This window comes from Pygocentrus nattereri, chromosome 3, assembly GCF_015220715.1.
Source record: "Pygocentrus nattereri isolate fPygNat1 chromosome 3, fPygNat1.pri, whole genome shotgun sequence".
Lineage (NCBI taxonomy): Eukaryota > Metazoa > Chordata > Actinopteri > Characiformes > Serrasalmidae > Pygocentrus > Pygocentrus nattereri.
In genome coordinates this window covers 19,805,393-19,821,834 of record NC_051213.1, presented here as the reverse complement: position 1 = coordinate 19,821,834, position 16,442 = coordinate 19,805,393, and the positions used below count along the sequence as shown (strand labels likewise).

The 16,442-nt window shown below is 37.6% G+C and overlaps 1 protein-coding gene across 1 annotated transcript in view; it reads left to right on the top strand.

The window, feature by feature from the left end:
- Positions 1 to 784: 784 nt before the first annotated feature.
- Positions 785 to 16,442, top strand: part of palmdb (palmdelphin b) — a 38,247-nt gene continuing 22,589 nt past the window's right edge. The window contains exons 1-2 of the mRNA XM_037537062.1: positions 785 to 1,155; positions 14,677 to 14,728. Coding sequence (XP_037392959.1) covers positions 14,684 to 14,728 — 45 coding nt within the window. The 5' untranslated portion in view covers positions 785 to 1,155; positions 14,677 to 14,683. The remainder of the gene's footprint in view (positions 1,156 to 14,676; positions 14,729 to 16,442) is intronic.

The window sequence follows — 16,442 nt, the reverse complement described above, 5'->3', positions numbered from 1 at the left end:
AATGATGGGAGGAGAGTGCAGAAAAGACACGTGTTCAGCTACAGTAACAGGAAACGGCTGCACTGAGTACCATCAATAAATAAATATTAAACGCTCACCAGATTAAGTAGATTGTACAGGAAGTGCATTGGGAATGCAACACACATTTTCATGATTACTGTGCAGTTTGGTTAGTCAACTCCCTTAGAGCAATAAAAGGTCTTAAGCAGAGGAAGAGGCAATAATAATTTAATGAACATTGGGAATTGGACTTGTTTATTACAGTTGCAATATGACCTTGGAGAAAAGTAGTTTTATTAATGCTGTTCTGGGCTACAGTACACTCTTGATAATTGAGGATAAACACAGCACAGCATACAGGTATGCAGACTATAGTAAAGTGACTGGATGCCAAGCCCCAATGCTTTGAAGGTAATTTTGGGAAAGGGTGATTTGCTAATTGTGTGTCAGTGCTGCAGTGCTGATGCCTGCACATGTTGATCAGGGGACAGACAGCTGATCAAAGTATGTGTGTGTGTGTGTGTGTGTGTGTGTGTGTGTGTGTGTGTGTGTGTGTGTGTGTGTGTGTGTGTGTGTGTGTGTGTGTGTGTGTGTGTGTTGAGGGGGAGTTCAGTGTGTCTGTTGTTTGGCACTAGTCGGCTTACACATGGTCGGACAGCCCAGCTCTGACAGGCTCAGGAGGAGCTTGGAGAGAAACAGAGAGAGAGATAGATAGATAAAGAGAGAGAGAGAGAGAGAGAGAGAGAGAGAGAGAGGGAGAGAGAGAGAGAGAGAGGGAGAGAGAGCAAGAGAGAGAGAAGATCAGCCAGCAGAAGAGAAAGTGGTTGTGTATATGTCAAAGGGAGAGAGAGAGCAAGAGAGAGAGTGAGAGAGAGAGAGAGAGAGAGAGAGAGAGAGAGAGAGGAGAGAGAGAGAGAGAGAGAGGGAAACAAGAGAGAGATAAAAAAGAGAGAGAGTGTGGGGGCAATCTGCCAGAGAGTGGTAACCCTAGCTCAACCCTCAGCCTACAGTACCTGCGCTTCTACACACACTTTCGTACACACGCGTGCGTACACATACTCATCCATGATGGACTGTAGTCAGAACAGAGCAAAGTGACTTCCCTCCAGCTTGTGCTCAACTAACCAAAGATCTGCTAGCAGCCAGACGCTACTGGTGAGTTTTGTCTCTTTTTCCCTTTACATTAGATGGAAATGATCTTTGTTTTGTATATATCTGTAATTTCATTTGATTATGTAACTGTATATTATATAGTTCTTACATCCTCCCCCTTTGCAAAGAACGAATTTGCCTTTGTTGCATAATACATTTTAGCACTTCTGAACACTTCTGACTACTGATCAAATTTACCTGCAGACTCTATTCAATCTGAGGAGAGGAAAAGCACAGTAACTACATGGCATTGTTTTTCACAGTCTAAAAAGAGCATGGGGTCTTTGATTCGGTAATCTTATAATTCCTCTAAGCTTGATGCTTTTTCCGCGCTGCCCAACTGTCCCAATGGGGTGCCTCTAATGCCTTTATCGAGAGATTTAAAATGGGTCTGACTTTTGGTCAGAAAACACTGTGCTGTCGCTTCTGATAGCCTCAAGAGGCTTAGTGACGGGAGAAGTGTGGTGAGGGAGATCCCCCCTACTCAGCTTATCCCTCTACCTCTACTTTCTACTGAACACACAATGGGAAGTACCAGGAATCTCTCGGTAGAGAGAAAGAGAGAAAGAGAGAGACAGCGAGAGAGAGAGAGAGAGAGAGAGAGAGAGAGAGAGAGAGACTGTAGGTAGAACACCCACACATCATTGGTGTCATAATAGTTAGCATACGAAATACCTGAGTGCTATACCACTTCAAATCATAGGCAGATTCAACCCAGCAGTTTCCCCATGGGATTTGTCTGTTAAACCATTTGCAAAAAGATTAAGGACTACAGATTAGTGGGTGTCTCCTCTCCCTCTCTCTCCCTCTCTCTCCCTCCCTCTGCCCTTAAACTCCCTCACATCCCTCACTGTGTTCGAGGTGTTGGCTGACCCGGGCTATCAGCTAGGAAAAGGAAAGATGGACGAAAGAGTAATCAGCTAACTTTGCCATGGCAGCAGATTGAATGATTTTATCATACAGGACTGCATCTGTCACACAAGGCAAACCATCTGAACTGTGTATGGATGGTTGTTTGCTGTGATTACAGCAGGATTAGGGCTTGGATTTTAGTTATGTGTTCAGTTTTGGCCTCTACACATGACAGTAAACTCACAAGAACACAAAGAGAGAGAGAGAGAGAGAGAGAGAGAGAGAGAGAGAGAGAGAGAGAGAGAGAGAGAGAGAGAAAGAGAGAATGATCATGAACTCTATGGAAAGGCTGGTAACTTCATAATAAACCGAGCGTTCTGCATTGTTCTGTAAGTAGTCAGTAATAAGTAATAGAATGTGCACATCTAAATTAAGGACTTAAATTGTTCAGGTCATCTACTGACCGTTATCAGACTGTTTTAAAACCATCCCTGAGCTCAGAAGCCAAGAGCATGTTTTTGTACTTTTGTAAGTTTTCAGCAGGTATAGTAGTTTATGGTGTTGCTATTGTTAGAAAGCCTTTGTGACCTGCCAGTGACAGTAATTCCTGCCTTGAGGTTTAAAGGCAGTGTCACCTGCTGACAGGCCGCAGGAGCACACAGGACATTGACTGTGTCTCATTGTTCAAAAAGGCTATTTTCAGCTGCCAGTAGATCCACTCTCAGACCATCCTGAGCCACAGCATGTCAGCAGGTGTGGACCATGCCAGACCTGTAGACTACCTCATGGCAATGATCTTAATTCCATGCCACTCTGTATCAAGTCCTAATGTGGGATACTGGAGTGCAGTAATGAGAAAGAGACTTGAGAAGAATGCTTGCTGTTGTCCTGTGTGTATAATGAGCTGCCACTTCGTAGTTCTGTCCTTCCACTGTGAGAAGACAACTCACCACTGTGAGTCTGAAAGGATGTGTAGTTGTCAAGAAACCCTTACTGAGAAAAGGAAGTCAAAAATCAAAAACAAAGCTGCTGGTGTTGTCAGAACAATGTACTGACCACCCAAGAGTCCAGACCTAAGCATTATCAAAAGTGTTTGTGAATACTTGGGTCATGAGAAGCAGAAAATGCAACCAACTTCTAAGAAAGAACTTTAAAGGCACGAAAAGATATCCCTGCTGATTCCTTTGAAAAACTGAAAGCAAGTCTCTGAAAAGAATAGAAGCTAGAATAAAGGCAAACGATAGGCACAGTTACAACAGTTGTGCAACGGGTAGCGCTGTTACACCACAGTAAGAAGGGTCTGGGTTCAATTCTCTGGCTGGGCAACCAGGGTCCTCTCTATGTGGATTTTGCATGTTCTCATTGTTTTCGTGTGAGTTTAGTCCAAAGACATGCAGCCAGGCCAATTGGAGATCTTAAATTGCCCCTAGTTGTGAATGTATATGTCTGTGATGGACTGATGACCTTTCCAGGGTGTTTCCTGCCTTCTGCCCAATGAATGCTGGGATTGGCTCCAACAACCCAAGAGGATAAGCGGCTTAGATAGTGTGTTTCTACATATGCTATCCTTTTTTTGACACTGAAAAATTTAGAACTTGTACTTAATGACCATTTTGAGTGAACATTAAACGAACAAACGCATAGTCTATGACTAGCACAGTACTGAATATTAAATAGTGCTTGGCCACCAGAATTGCAGCTCATGTGTACATTATTCATGTGTGGTCATGGTAGTATTTTTAGACGCACCATTGAACAGTAACCTGAAAAGTCCTGCCAGGCCTGGCAGATTAAGCGTATGATTGACTTTACTGTATCCTAGTCACCACATTACCCTGCACTGTTACAGGTTACACCATGGGTGTGTCTGCGCTAATTCACCTTATATAAGAGAAAATCTACAGTTTTGAAACTAGATCTATTTTTATTGATGTGTTTTGCTGAGTCTCCTATTTAATTTGGAGGTTTAGTTGCTTGGAAAGAACACAGACCACTACTAATCACAAAAGGCATGCTATATACTCTATTGCTTGCCTTTATTTGCATAAATAAAGTGAGTAGCTACACAAAGCCTGATTTATTTTCATATCAAGATTTACCAGATGGTGTGGAGTTCTATTCATGCACATAAGCTTTAAAGAATGGTGTTGGCTAAAACCTGCTGAGCTGAGTTCTTTCTGTGAGATTCTCTCTGTAAACCTGCAGAAGCTTAATCCTCAAATGGATAGCAGTTATCAGTGTTTGCATATCAAAGGAATATTCTACTAGGCATGGGTTCCTGTGGCTGAAAACTACTGATACTGTTTCATGTTGTGGGGTGCTTCTAGCATGTTGTTACTTTTAGTTGGAAGAAATCTCTGTTTAAGCAATAACATTGGACATAAGATTAAAGTTGTTATCATGTTGTGATGGTAAGCTTTCCTTTTAGGTAATAGATGGTATCATAACTAGTTATTCTGTTATTGGTATGGTTCATTATTATCATGCTTGTGTCGTGTGTTAAAATGTTTCACTTAACTTGGTCAAAAATGTCATGATAATGATCATTTAATTCCAGTAGACAGTGGGATGTATTACTTTTTCAGGTTGATCATATGTAATAAATTATTACATTATTGAACATTTTCCAGGTTAATCATTTTTATAAATGATTGATACAATTTTTTTCCAAAGCAGTTACTAAAGGTCTCCTACAATGTTTTTTGTGTGAAAAGTAATCAATCCAGTCTGGAACACTGGGGGCATCACTGGGACAGTGCCCTGAAAGGGTGTGTTCATACACAATAGATTCTGAGCCTGGCTGTAAATGAGCAATAGGAGTAGTATGCATGTTTGTCATATTGACGTCAGGAAAGTCTTGTGTCTTGATGATCAAGGTAAAAAAAATCTGATTGACATAGCAGAGTGAAAAATGATTCATCCAGACTTAGTGTGCCATAAGCTAGCTGTTTAGCTGATCGTTAACTGATGGTGAAACATGAGCACACCCACAAGGAAGCTGTTTGTTATCTATGTAGCACTGGACCATGTTCTGGATACCCAAAACACATGGTGATATGGAGTCAGACTTGCTACTGCGTATGCGTGCAGGTGTGTTTGTGCGTGTGGATGTTGAATTCTGCATCTTTATTATTGTCTAACTCATTCATTTCCTATGACTAGTATAAACTTCTTCAACCTCAATTCAACTAATTTATGTGTTGTATTCAGAGGCCTAGTCTAGTCAAAGTCATTAAGTCTTATATGAGTCAGATGAAAGAAGTTATATAGATATCTATGACATCTATGACATAGATAGGTCAAGTTTGACTGGACCAAAACTGGAGGGCTAACATTAGTACTTTTTTGAGATATAGGGATAACAAAAAGGGATGCATTCAGAGTTGGTGGCTTCAAAAACATGACCACCTAAGTTGAAACACTGAGTCAGTAGATACACAGTAGTTATCTATATACAGACTTGTGCTAAGCTGGTGTTTAGCTCGATCTTTCTGGGTGGTAACACAGGACTGTAGTGTCTAATTGATCTATTAACATATCTTTACTGTCACCTTATTATCTCAAAGTCTTACTTTTTAACTTAAAATCAATTAAATCATTCAAATTTACCAATTGGAAATGTTTCTTGGCTGAATAAGCTGGTGTGAATCACTTTAGAATTACATAAGGCCCTTGCACATTGGGGTTTAATGTAACTGCACAGTGCTATTGGATGTCACATTTTGTGAAGAGACACACTTTTCAACTGCTTAAACAAACATGTTTTATTGTGAAATGATCAGCCATAAATATGTAGTATTTTGCCCCTCGGACAGTAACACAAAGTAACAATGTGGTTTTTATCACGTTTGGAATGAAATATGAACATAAGTAGCTGAAAACATAATGAATAAGCAGGTGGTGAATATGGGTGGACAAGTGAGCTATATAGATGGTTCTTATTTGCATAATTGCTGTACTTCTTTAAAAAATGATATTGTGATTACAACAATTAGTCAGATAATAGTGCTGGGCTTCATACAAGATGGGAAGAGAAAAGCAAAAATTTTAGGTCTGTTATCTGTATTGCAAATAACATACACCTCTACTTTGCACAAAGTCTTCTATGTAGTGCAACTGTCTGAGCAGAGCTTAACTCTTTTCAGAGGTCTTAGGTCTGAATACAGATATATGCAATGTTAATCAATTCTCATTTTAATAAGGTAGTACATTCTCAGTAAAAATATTCTTACATCATCAGACACTGTATTACATTATTAGGTAAGTTATTACATTACTGGGTTATGTCATTTGTTTTTTTAAAACAAATATTATTACACTTCTGAGCATTGATGCATACTTGGGAATTTATTACAATACTGGATTCTACATAGTATTATATAGATTATCTGAAATGTTACTTTTATTTTGGTTTATATGTAGTCTGATCTTGCCTGAGCACAAATCGCAGGAAATCTTTCAAATCATTTAATTGATAAAATGAATATTTTAGTTGTGTGGCACTTTGTGTTAAAAAAATTAAATACACATTTGATTGTAAGTAAAGGTATGAAAATTACAAGATTACTGTGAGATGTTCATCTAAGGTACACTGTAAGCAATAGTTTCCCAGTTCAACCAAAAAACAAAAATACTTAATGTATTGACAACCAGTATAACTGGTTTTATTATATTCAAACAAATATTCTGAATAAAACAATGCAAAATGTAAGTTTAGATAAACAAACACAATTAAAATAAACTTCTGACCTGTGAAATTGTATAGCTCTAGAAAATGTCATCACCAATCAGAACATTTTGTACTTATCATATTGTATTATGCTTTTGAACATTAATGGGCTGACCATTTCATACTTATGGTATCAAACGCACAATAGTTTTACAGATTTGGCCTTCAGAGACAGATCGTTGTGGGATCTAAAATGAAAGAATCAGCGAACAAAGGCATTTGTTCCCCATATCTAAGACAATGCTTTCTTTTTTGGTATTATCTCAAGCGGCCATAGCTGGTAATGAAATTGGCTGTACTGAGAGAAGCACTTAGTTGAAAAAACTTTCCCAGGGAAAACTTTAAAACTTCACTTTGAAAAATCTAATTTGCACAGTTTTCTCCTCATCCCAAATATGTCAATCAGCCAAGACATGTTTGGTGCTTGAACACTGCTTCTTCAGTTTTGCACAACAAAGAATGAAAGCTTATATAATTACTGCATGGATGAAAGCACTGAGCGCATCTCTCTAATTTCTTTTATAAGTGTATAAACCAGTTAGCATTGTGCAAACTGGATGACAAGTTATCATGCACTGAGTTAAGTGCTAATCTTAAAGAGACTTGTGTCTGTGGTTTCTGACATTGTATGCAAACTGCTACCTATAAATGGGCAGAACTATGTTATATAGCTAAAAATGGATTTCATGAGGCCTGAATCTTATAGAACAGTATGATATACAGTGTCAGAGATTATTCTGAGAATAACTACAGATAATACTAAGTTGCCATGAGAGGAGGTTTGGAAATGGATATTCTGACATATACAAATTTCTCAGCAAAAAATAGTGTCTTAAACATAATATTCTCAGATGCCTAAAACTTTTATACAATCCAATAATTAGCTAAATAATAAGCATACACACACACACACACACACACACACACACACACTCACACACACATCTTCTAAACTGCTTCTCCTTCTGGGTCACAGGGGGTGCTGGAGCCTATCCCAGCAGTCATCAGGCAGAAGGCAGGAAACACCCTGGACAGGTCGCCAGGCTAAATAATAAGCTAAATATAATAATAAGCTAAATATATGCAGTCAGTCCCAAACCCTAATCCCCAAATTTCAACTTGTAAAATTAATACTTACAAAATACTTACAAAAGCAAGATTTAATTTTAAAGTGAAGCTGAAAGATTTGCTGCCCCACAATTTATCTGACTACAAAAACACACAGCTGTTCTTCCAAAGGTGGAGGTTTATTTTAGCCACAGCCCTTTGATTTAGAGCTGAAAGTGTGACCACATCATTGTCCCTCATGACCACATGGTGACCAGAGAGATCTCATTCTTTTGAAATGTGTCCCAAAGTCTGAAAATCAGTGTGTAACATTAAGAATTGTCACTACTTAAACTTTTTACTTTTAAACTTTTTCATTACTGATTTTTGTAATGAAGTCAACTATTTTATGTTTTAGTGAAAAATATTATAATTTTATGTGTGTACAGCTGTGCAAAGCTGTGTTTGGTAGTCATGTACTGGTTAGCTTGAGTTATATTTAAAATTAGCTAAAACTTTCACTACCAAAACAGTTACGCTCAAAATATTTGGTACAGGGGCATTCAAAAGAAAAGATTTTAATCTAAAGTCCAAGTCAGTGAAAAGTCTGAATTGCATTCCAATTTGGTGGAATGATCCGATGAAAAAACAGATCAAGTCTTCCCATGAATAAGTGTTTTTTCTCTATATTGTAAAAATCTTCATCATAGTTCCTTGTACTACCATTTTTTGGCTTCCTTTTTCTAATGATATTTTGTGGTTCTTTGGGAAATTAAGCAGTAGATTTTGGAAAGGTGGTTCACTGAGCTGTTGTCAAATGACACTGTGGTCTGGCATTACATTTAAACATTTCATCACTGTCTGAACAAAATTTTGTGTCTAAAATTGTGCTAAACATTGAAAATTGTGCTAAACATTGAATGGGAGTAAATAGAATAAGATTTTTGTCAAGCAATTTTGGAGCATTTCTATTCTTCCATTCATTATGAACTTCTGACCAAGTCTAAACAGAAGATGGCATTTTTAAATTTGTCTTTGCTATGGTGTACTGAGGTAGTCAAACAGTCACCTACTCACCCCAACTGCACATAAAAATATATGAGTGGGATGTGTAGAGTGCTTTCACCCACACAGTAGAGTAATCCCCTCACCGAATCCACACTCAAATGCTAATCATTCCACCCACCTACCCACACTAAAACACATATAAACACACACACACACACTCAAACACTCACTCAAACACACACACACACACACACAAACACACACACACCTACCCACACTCAAGCACATATAAAAACACACACACACACACACAAAAACACTCACTCAAACACACACACACACACACACACACACAAACACACACACACCTACCCACACTCAAGCACATATAAAAACACACACACACACACAAAAACACTCACTCAAACACACACACACACACACAAACACACACACACCTACCCACACTCAAGCACATATAAAAACACACACACACACACAAAAACACTCACTCAAACACACACACACACACACACACACACCTACCCACACTCAAACACATAGAAACACACACACACACACACACACACACACACACACACACTCAAACAATCACGCAAATACACACACACACACACACACACACACACATACACTCAAACACACACACCTACCCACACTCAAACATATATGAACACACACACATACACACTCACTCAAACACATATAAACACACGCAAATACTCAAATACATATAAACACACACACACACATACACACTCACTCAAACACATATAAACACACACAAACACTCAAATACATATAAACACACACACACACACACACACCCATACTGAAACACATATAAAGACACACAAACACTCAGACACATATAAACACACACACACACACACCCATACTGAAACACATATAAACACACACATACACATACACACTCACTCAAACACATATAAACACACACAAACACACAAATACATATAAACACACACACACACACACCCATACTGAAACACATATAAAGACACACAAACACTCAGACACATATAAACACACACACACACCCCCATACTGAAACACATATAAAGACACACAAACACTCAGACACATATAAACACACACATACACATACACACACACCTACCCACACTGAAACACGTATAAACACACACAAACACTCAGACACATATAAACACACACATACACACCTACCCACACTGAAACACATATAAACACACACATACACATACACACACACCTACCCACACTGAAACACATATAAACACACACAAACACTGACACATATAAACACACACATACACATACACACACACCTACCCACACTGAAACACGTATAAACACACACAAACACTCAGACACACAAACACACTCAGACACATACACCCTGAACATAAACACATTTGCAGACAGGCATGCTATTTGTGCACATTCACAAACACAACCACTCCTAAAATCTCCTGCTCCTCATCTGCCAAACAGTTTTCCTCTTTCTCTCACCTTCTCTCTTTGCTCTCTCTCTCCCTGGGAATTCCCATGAGTTTATCTGCATTCCTTGAAGGTGAATACTGCTTTGCATAAAGTTAAAGCCCTGCTTGTTATTGCACTCTTCTAGTATTTTATGCAGTGTAAGTGAAAGGGATAAGGTACAATGAATCTACTGACATTGAGAAAATTGTTCTTCCAGCTCAAAAGCTCAAAGTAAAGCTTAAGGCACAAATTCTCGCCAAATTTAGCGCAAGAAAAGTTCATTACATTAGCCATGGGTAAATACACAGGTCTAAAAGTGGCACACCCCATATGATTTGTATCAGCACGTCTTAATTAAGGCTATCTATAGTCTCTTCACTATGACAATTTAAGTGTTTGAAATGTCACCCTATTCTAACCTGATCACTTTTACCACAGCCAAACTCATGCCAGAGTAAGCCATTTTAGGATATTTCTTCAGCTCCTCAACAAATTTAGATCCAACTCAGCTGTAGTTCTATAATTCTCTGCTATAACAGAGCCCAAGCCTGTGAGATGATATGCTTGTGTCAAAAGGACACTGCTCCAGGACCGCACTCAGTGAGGAGGCAGCTCGTTTTCACCATGTGCTGGAGAGAGACCAAGCCAAGGACTTTAACACGCTGTAAATCAACTCCTTCTACTAGATAAACCTGACCCCTCACGAAACAGTCAGTATAGAGGCTAGACACTGTCTACATGAAAAAACAAGGAATGCATTGAATTGACTTTTTTAAAGTGTGCACATCCATTCCACATTTGTCATACAGTACTGTGCAAAAGTCAGAGACCACCCTTCATGTATTTCATTTTCAAGCAATTAAGTAGAAAATATTGTTCAGCAGAAAACACACATTTAAGAAAAAACTACGCAGAATCCTCAACAGATTAATATAATATTAGCATTATTTAATATAGTGTGTCCAGCCTTTTCTGTTATCACAGCTTCCATTCTGTTTGACTTACTTTTCAAAGAAATCTACAGGGACGTTTTTTTCACATCTCCAAAGTTTAGAAGTTGGTAACATTTTATGCTTCTCATGATTCAAATCCTAAAATTTGAACTCCTCAGTCCGTAAAACCTTACTTCACATCTGTTGGAGATCTAGTGCAAATTTTCTTTTCTCAGTAACAGCTTCTTGACAGCTACACAGAGCAAAAGTGGAGGCTGATTTTCTCCTCTCTTTGGAAGATGAAAGCTTTAAGGACTGTTAATCTGATGATGACAGTTTTGGTGGTTTGCATGGTTATTATGAGTCTAATTTTCTCTGTATCTTTTAATCAGAAAATTATTTAAAGAATACATGGGGGTATTTGGTCCCTTTTCCCTACTTGTTTTCCTTTAACATGCCCTTCCTTATGCAAGTGGATTATATTATATCTCCTCAAACGACATTTGACACACAAAATAACAGACACATTTGAATCAAGTAAATTCAGCGTATAACTGCTTTTCAGTCTTTTGGTTCTGCAGGCTGTAGGATCATAACCTTCATAACCATAATCATAACCAAATAACCTTTATTTCACAATGTCCTGTATTTTGTAGGGATTTTTGGTCTATAAGAAGCATTTAATAGTATGCAGTAAGACTGCAGAGGCATTACCAAAACTTAGTCATTACACCAAACGTTCAAAACATGAAAATGTTCAAACAGCTTTTTTGGAGCCACTTTTAAATGAATGCAACAGAAAAATCTGAACATCAAATATTTCTTTTGATGACTTTCCATTCAAGGAAAAATGGGCTCAGTTACTTTAGAGGGACAGCTCTGTGCTTTGAAACCTTATATCACCCTTTTGTACTTGGTGTAGATCACGGGCAAATTCATATGCCTGTTCTATTAGTGGCTGGAATTCATACATGTCACTGAGCAGGACTCTGTCCAGGCAGGTTTCATAACTGCATGTTGTTATTTGAATGCCCTCTTAATTTGCAGTCCATTTCTAACACCAGAGGTATATGTCTTGGTGGTAACGGTTCGACTTTTATTCATGGTTCATGGTCCTACTATTATTAACAGAACAACATTTGCCTCTGCAGATCCAAACAACCACCAACTGGCCTTGTATGAAATACTTGATTAATGAGATCATCGCTGCACAGAAATGCTTACAGTGCAAACATGTGCAGAGCATGTCATAGAAATATTTCAAAAGATTTTGAAGTCTTGGAACAGGGGATACTAGCGAGTTATATTCCCTGGATAATATTACACTATAACATATTCCCAGGGCAATAATTTATTAGAGTAAGGTTAATTTCCCAGAAATTAATTTATAGTAATAAATGATATATCCTGGACCATAAATAATTACAGTTAGTAATATTTCCCCCATCAATAATTTATGTCAGTAAGTTATATTTCCACTGACAATAATTTATTTCAGGGAGTAATATTCCTCCATACAGTAACCTATGTCAGTGAATAATATTCACCCAGAATATAATTTATTTCAGTGAGTAATATTCCTCAGACAATTATTTATTGCAGTGAGTAATATTCCTCAGACAATTATTTAATTCAGTGAGTAATATTCCTCAGACAATTATTTAATTCAGTGAGTAATATTCCTCAGACAATTATTTATTTCAGTGAGTAATATTCCCCCTGACAATTATTTATTTCAGTGAGTAATATTCTTCCAGACAATTATTTATTTCAGTGAGTAATATTCCTCAGACAATTATTTATTTCAGTGAGTAATATTCCCCCTGACAATAATTTATTTCAGTGAGTAATATTCTTCCAGAAAATTATTTATTTCAGTGAGTAATATTCCTCAGACAATTATTTATTGTAGTGAGTAATATTCTTCCAGACAATTATTTATTTCAGTGAGTAATATTCTTCCAGACAATTATTTATTTCAGTGAGTAATATTCCTTGGACAATTATTTATTTCAGTGAGTAATATTGACCCAGACAATTATTTATTTCAGTGAGTAATATTCCTCAGACAATTATTTATTTCAGTGAGTAATATTCCTCAGACAATTATTTATTTCAGTGAGTAATATTCCCCCAACAATAATTTATGTCAGTAATATTCCCCCTGACAATAACTTATTTCAGTGGTTAATATTCCCTCTGACAATAATTTATTTCAGTGGTTAATATTCCCTCTGACAATAATTTATTGAAGTGGTTAATATTCCCCCAACAATAATTTATGTCAGTAATATTCCCCCTGACAATAACTTATTTCAGTGGTTAATATTCCCTCTGACAATAATTTATTGAAGTGAGTAATACTCACCCAGACAATTATTTATTTCAGTTAGTAATATTTCCCCTAACCATCATTTATCCCAGTGAGTAATATTCCGCCCGACAATAATTTATCCCAGTGAGTAATATTCACCCAGACAATAATTTATTTCAGTGATTTATATTTCAGGGACAATCATTTATTGCAGTGAGTTTTTTTTTTTTCTGGGCCATAATTTTTCACAGTCAGTAATATTCCCTTGGACAAAAATTTATTCCAGTGAATCATATTCTCCCAGATAACATAATTTATTACAGTGAGTTATATTCCCACAGACAATAATTTAATCCAGTGAGTTATATTTTTCAGAAAATAATTAAATGCATTGTGTTCCCTCCAAAAATTAGGTTATTCCATTAATTTATATTCCCTGGATAATCATTTATTTCAATGAGTTTTACATTTTCTTAACAGAATTTCAAAATATGTTTTTTGACATCTGTTTTGTTTCACTGTAATGATTAAGCAAGTCTCAAATTCATTATAGTTTGCTGACAGAACAGAGCTATTACTCATCTGATGACATTGGCCACGACCTTTCCTAGTACAGACTTACTGACAATAGCATTTCTTTGGCTTGTCTTACTCACTGACATGCCAGCTGTAGCCTGTTTTCCCATAATTTATTAGTACACGTTAGAGTTGAGGTCCTAGTTTTCCAGGCCTAGATCTCACCTGTCTGGATAAATCTGACGTGCGATCTATCAGGAAAAAAGAATGTTCCAGCTATGCTTGATATCCCTATTCGTCCATTGCACATTGCAATAAACTCCTGGTCATTTGTGACCACCCACACATACAAACTCCCACCACCAGCCCCATTTATCCCCCAGAAAAGACATCACAGAAAATCCACCCCCTTGCTACCAACTCCCGTTTGCTTACTAACCCCATCTATCCTCCAGCATTGCCCAACAACAGAGAGTGCCCCCCCCTCATCTACCATCCACCCACCCACAATCTGTTTTTGGCTCTCTCTCTCTCACGCTCTCTGCCTGTTTCCTTCCCTTTCCTTCTTCTGCTGTGTATCCATGTCTCAGAAGAGATTCTTTTCCTTCTCTCTGTTGTAGAGTCAGAATGGAGGAGGCTGACCTACTGCGGGAGAGACTGCAGGCCATCACGGTGAGTATGATACTGGAGCTAATAGTGGTGTTAGAATTATACACTGATAAGCAGTGCACTTGCTTTATATTTATAGAGCTGGTTTTATGGACATGGCTTATATAGTCTTGATTTAACCTCTTAATCTGTAGGTTTATTGTTCAGTTATAATCTTCAGACTTAATATGTAAAAGGATATCGCACTCTTTTAGCAACTATAAATTGTTTGACTACTATTGTGAAATTAATATGTAAGTTATGTAGTAATGAATGTGGACCACCAAAATGAAACAAACTGCAGTGTCTATGGTGTTTAACCATTACAAATACCATTTAATTTAGGCTTAGACATAATCTGGGTCTGGAAAACTGGTCCAGTGTTATGATGACTTTGAAAGATGTTCGATCTTTACAGTATTTTAAAGAATAAGTAAACCCGCTGTATCTTTCACTTTAAATCGATTATACATTTTGTAAATTGCCTGTATTGGTAAACAGGAAACATCTCTTGCTCTCTACTAATACATATTGGGTTTTAACATGCATTCACCAAGTTCAACTCTCCACTCAGAAGCCCGTCACACCTACGTCACCAAGGTGACCACTCATAGCAAAACTGGGGAAGGAGAGATAAGGGAATTTTTCAGTCAGACTGTACACACCCACAACCAGGTTAGCCTCAGTGTGCTATCGGGCTAGCCATACAAACTTTGCAATGCAAAATAATTTTTAAAACATGTGAACATCACATACATAATACATGTGAACAGTTGTTTTATCTGGCTATACATTCTGGTGTAGAACTGTGGCATGCTATCTTTCTTTTTGGTGTTGCTAGCCATGTAGCCTTTAGCATACTAACTAGTAAGCCAGCAGGGTAAAGTGATGAAGTTGTATCAGCAGTCATGTATAACAGATTCAGTAGTTTGAAACTAAAGCAAATGCAATGTTAACCAAACAGTAAAGCTATGTCTATAACTGTCGTAAACTATTGAAGTCGACACTCCACTGAGGGATCATTTAACACACTTCACCTGAGCAAACAGAGTAATGGAATGGCTCTTAGGATGGTCTTGGGGATTCCCCCAAGGAGTCTGAGTGGACGAGGGTTTGTTAAAACCAACACTGAAACAGGTGGCTGCTTTAGTTTCTCAGTTAACTACACCAAGGTATCAAGGTTGTAGTCCATTATAAAGATTGACAATAATTCAAATTTACTATTCATGGTCAACACTTAAAGATGAATTACTCACTTCCTCATTTACTCCACCAACAAAGAATTTGATTCCTCTGTCATCAATACAAATAATGAGTTTTCTGTTGTTCCTCATTGTTTGTTGACTGCTTATAGTTCTTTTAGGATCATCATATTTCTCCTTACAGGATCCTGTTCCAGCCGGTCGCTATCTGGTCCTCAGTTTAAAACAATTACAGCTGGAAGCATGTCTAGATCACACTTCAAAGTCTTGTAGTTCATTTTAGTCTCAGCTTTTGTCCAATTGCTCTTGAACACTATTTACATGGAAGAGACAGGTGTGTTCCTCATGGTGTGACTCACTGTCAATTAGTATGTCTCCACCGACTGAGAACATGCAATAAGAGGATGTAAATTGGATTTACACCACCGTTCTCAAGTTCTCAGCTTTCACTGGAAAGGAAAATTAAGAGTTTGCTCCATGGTTTCTTTCATTCTCCTGAAATTGTGTTTTATGAGTGAAACCTCTTACAGATGTTA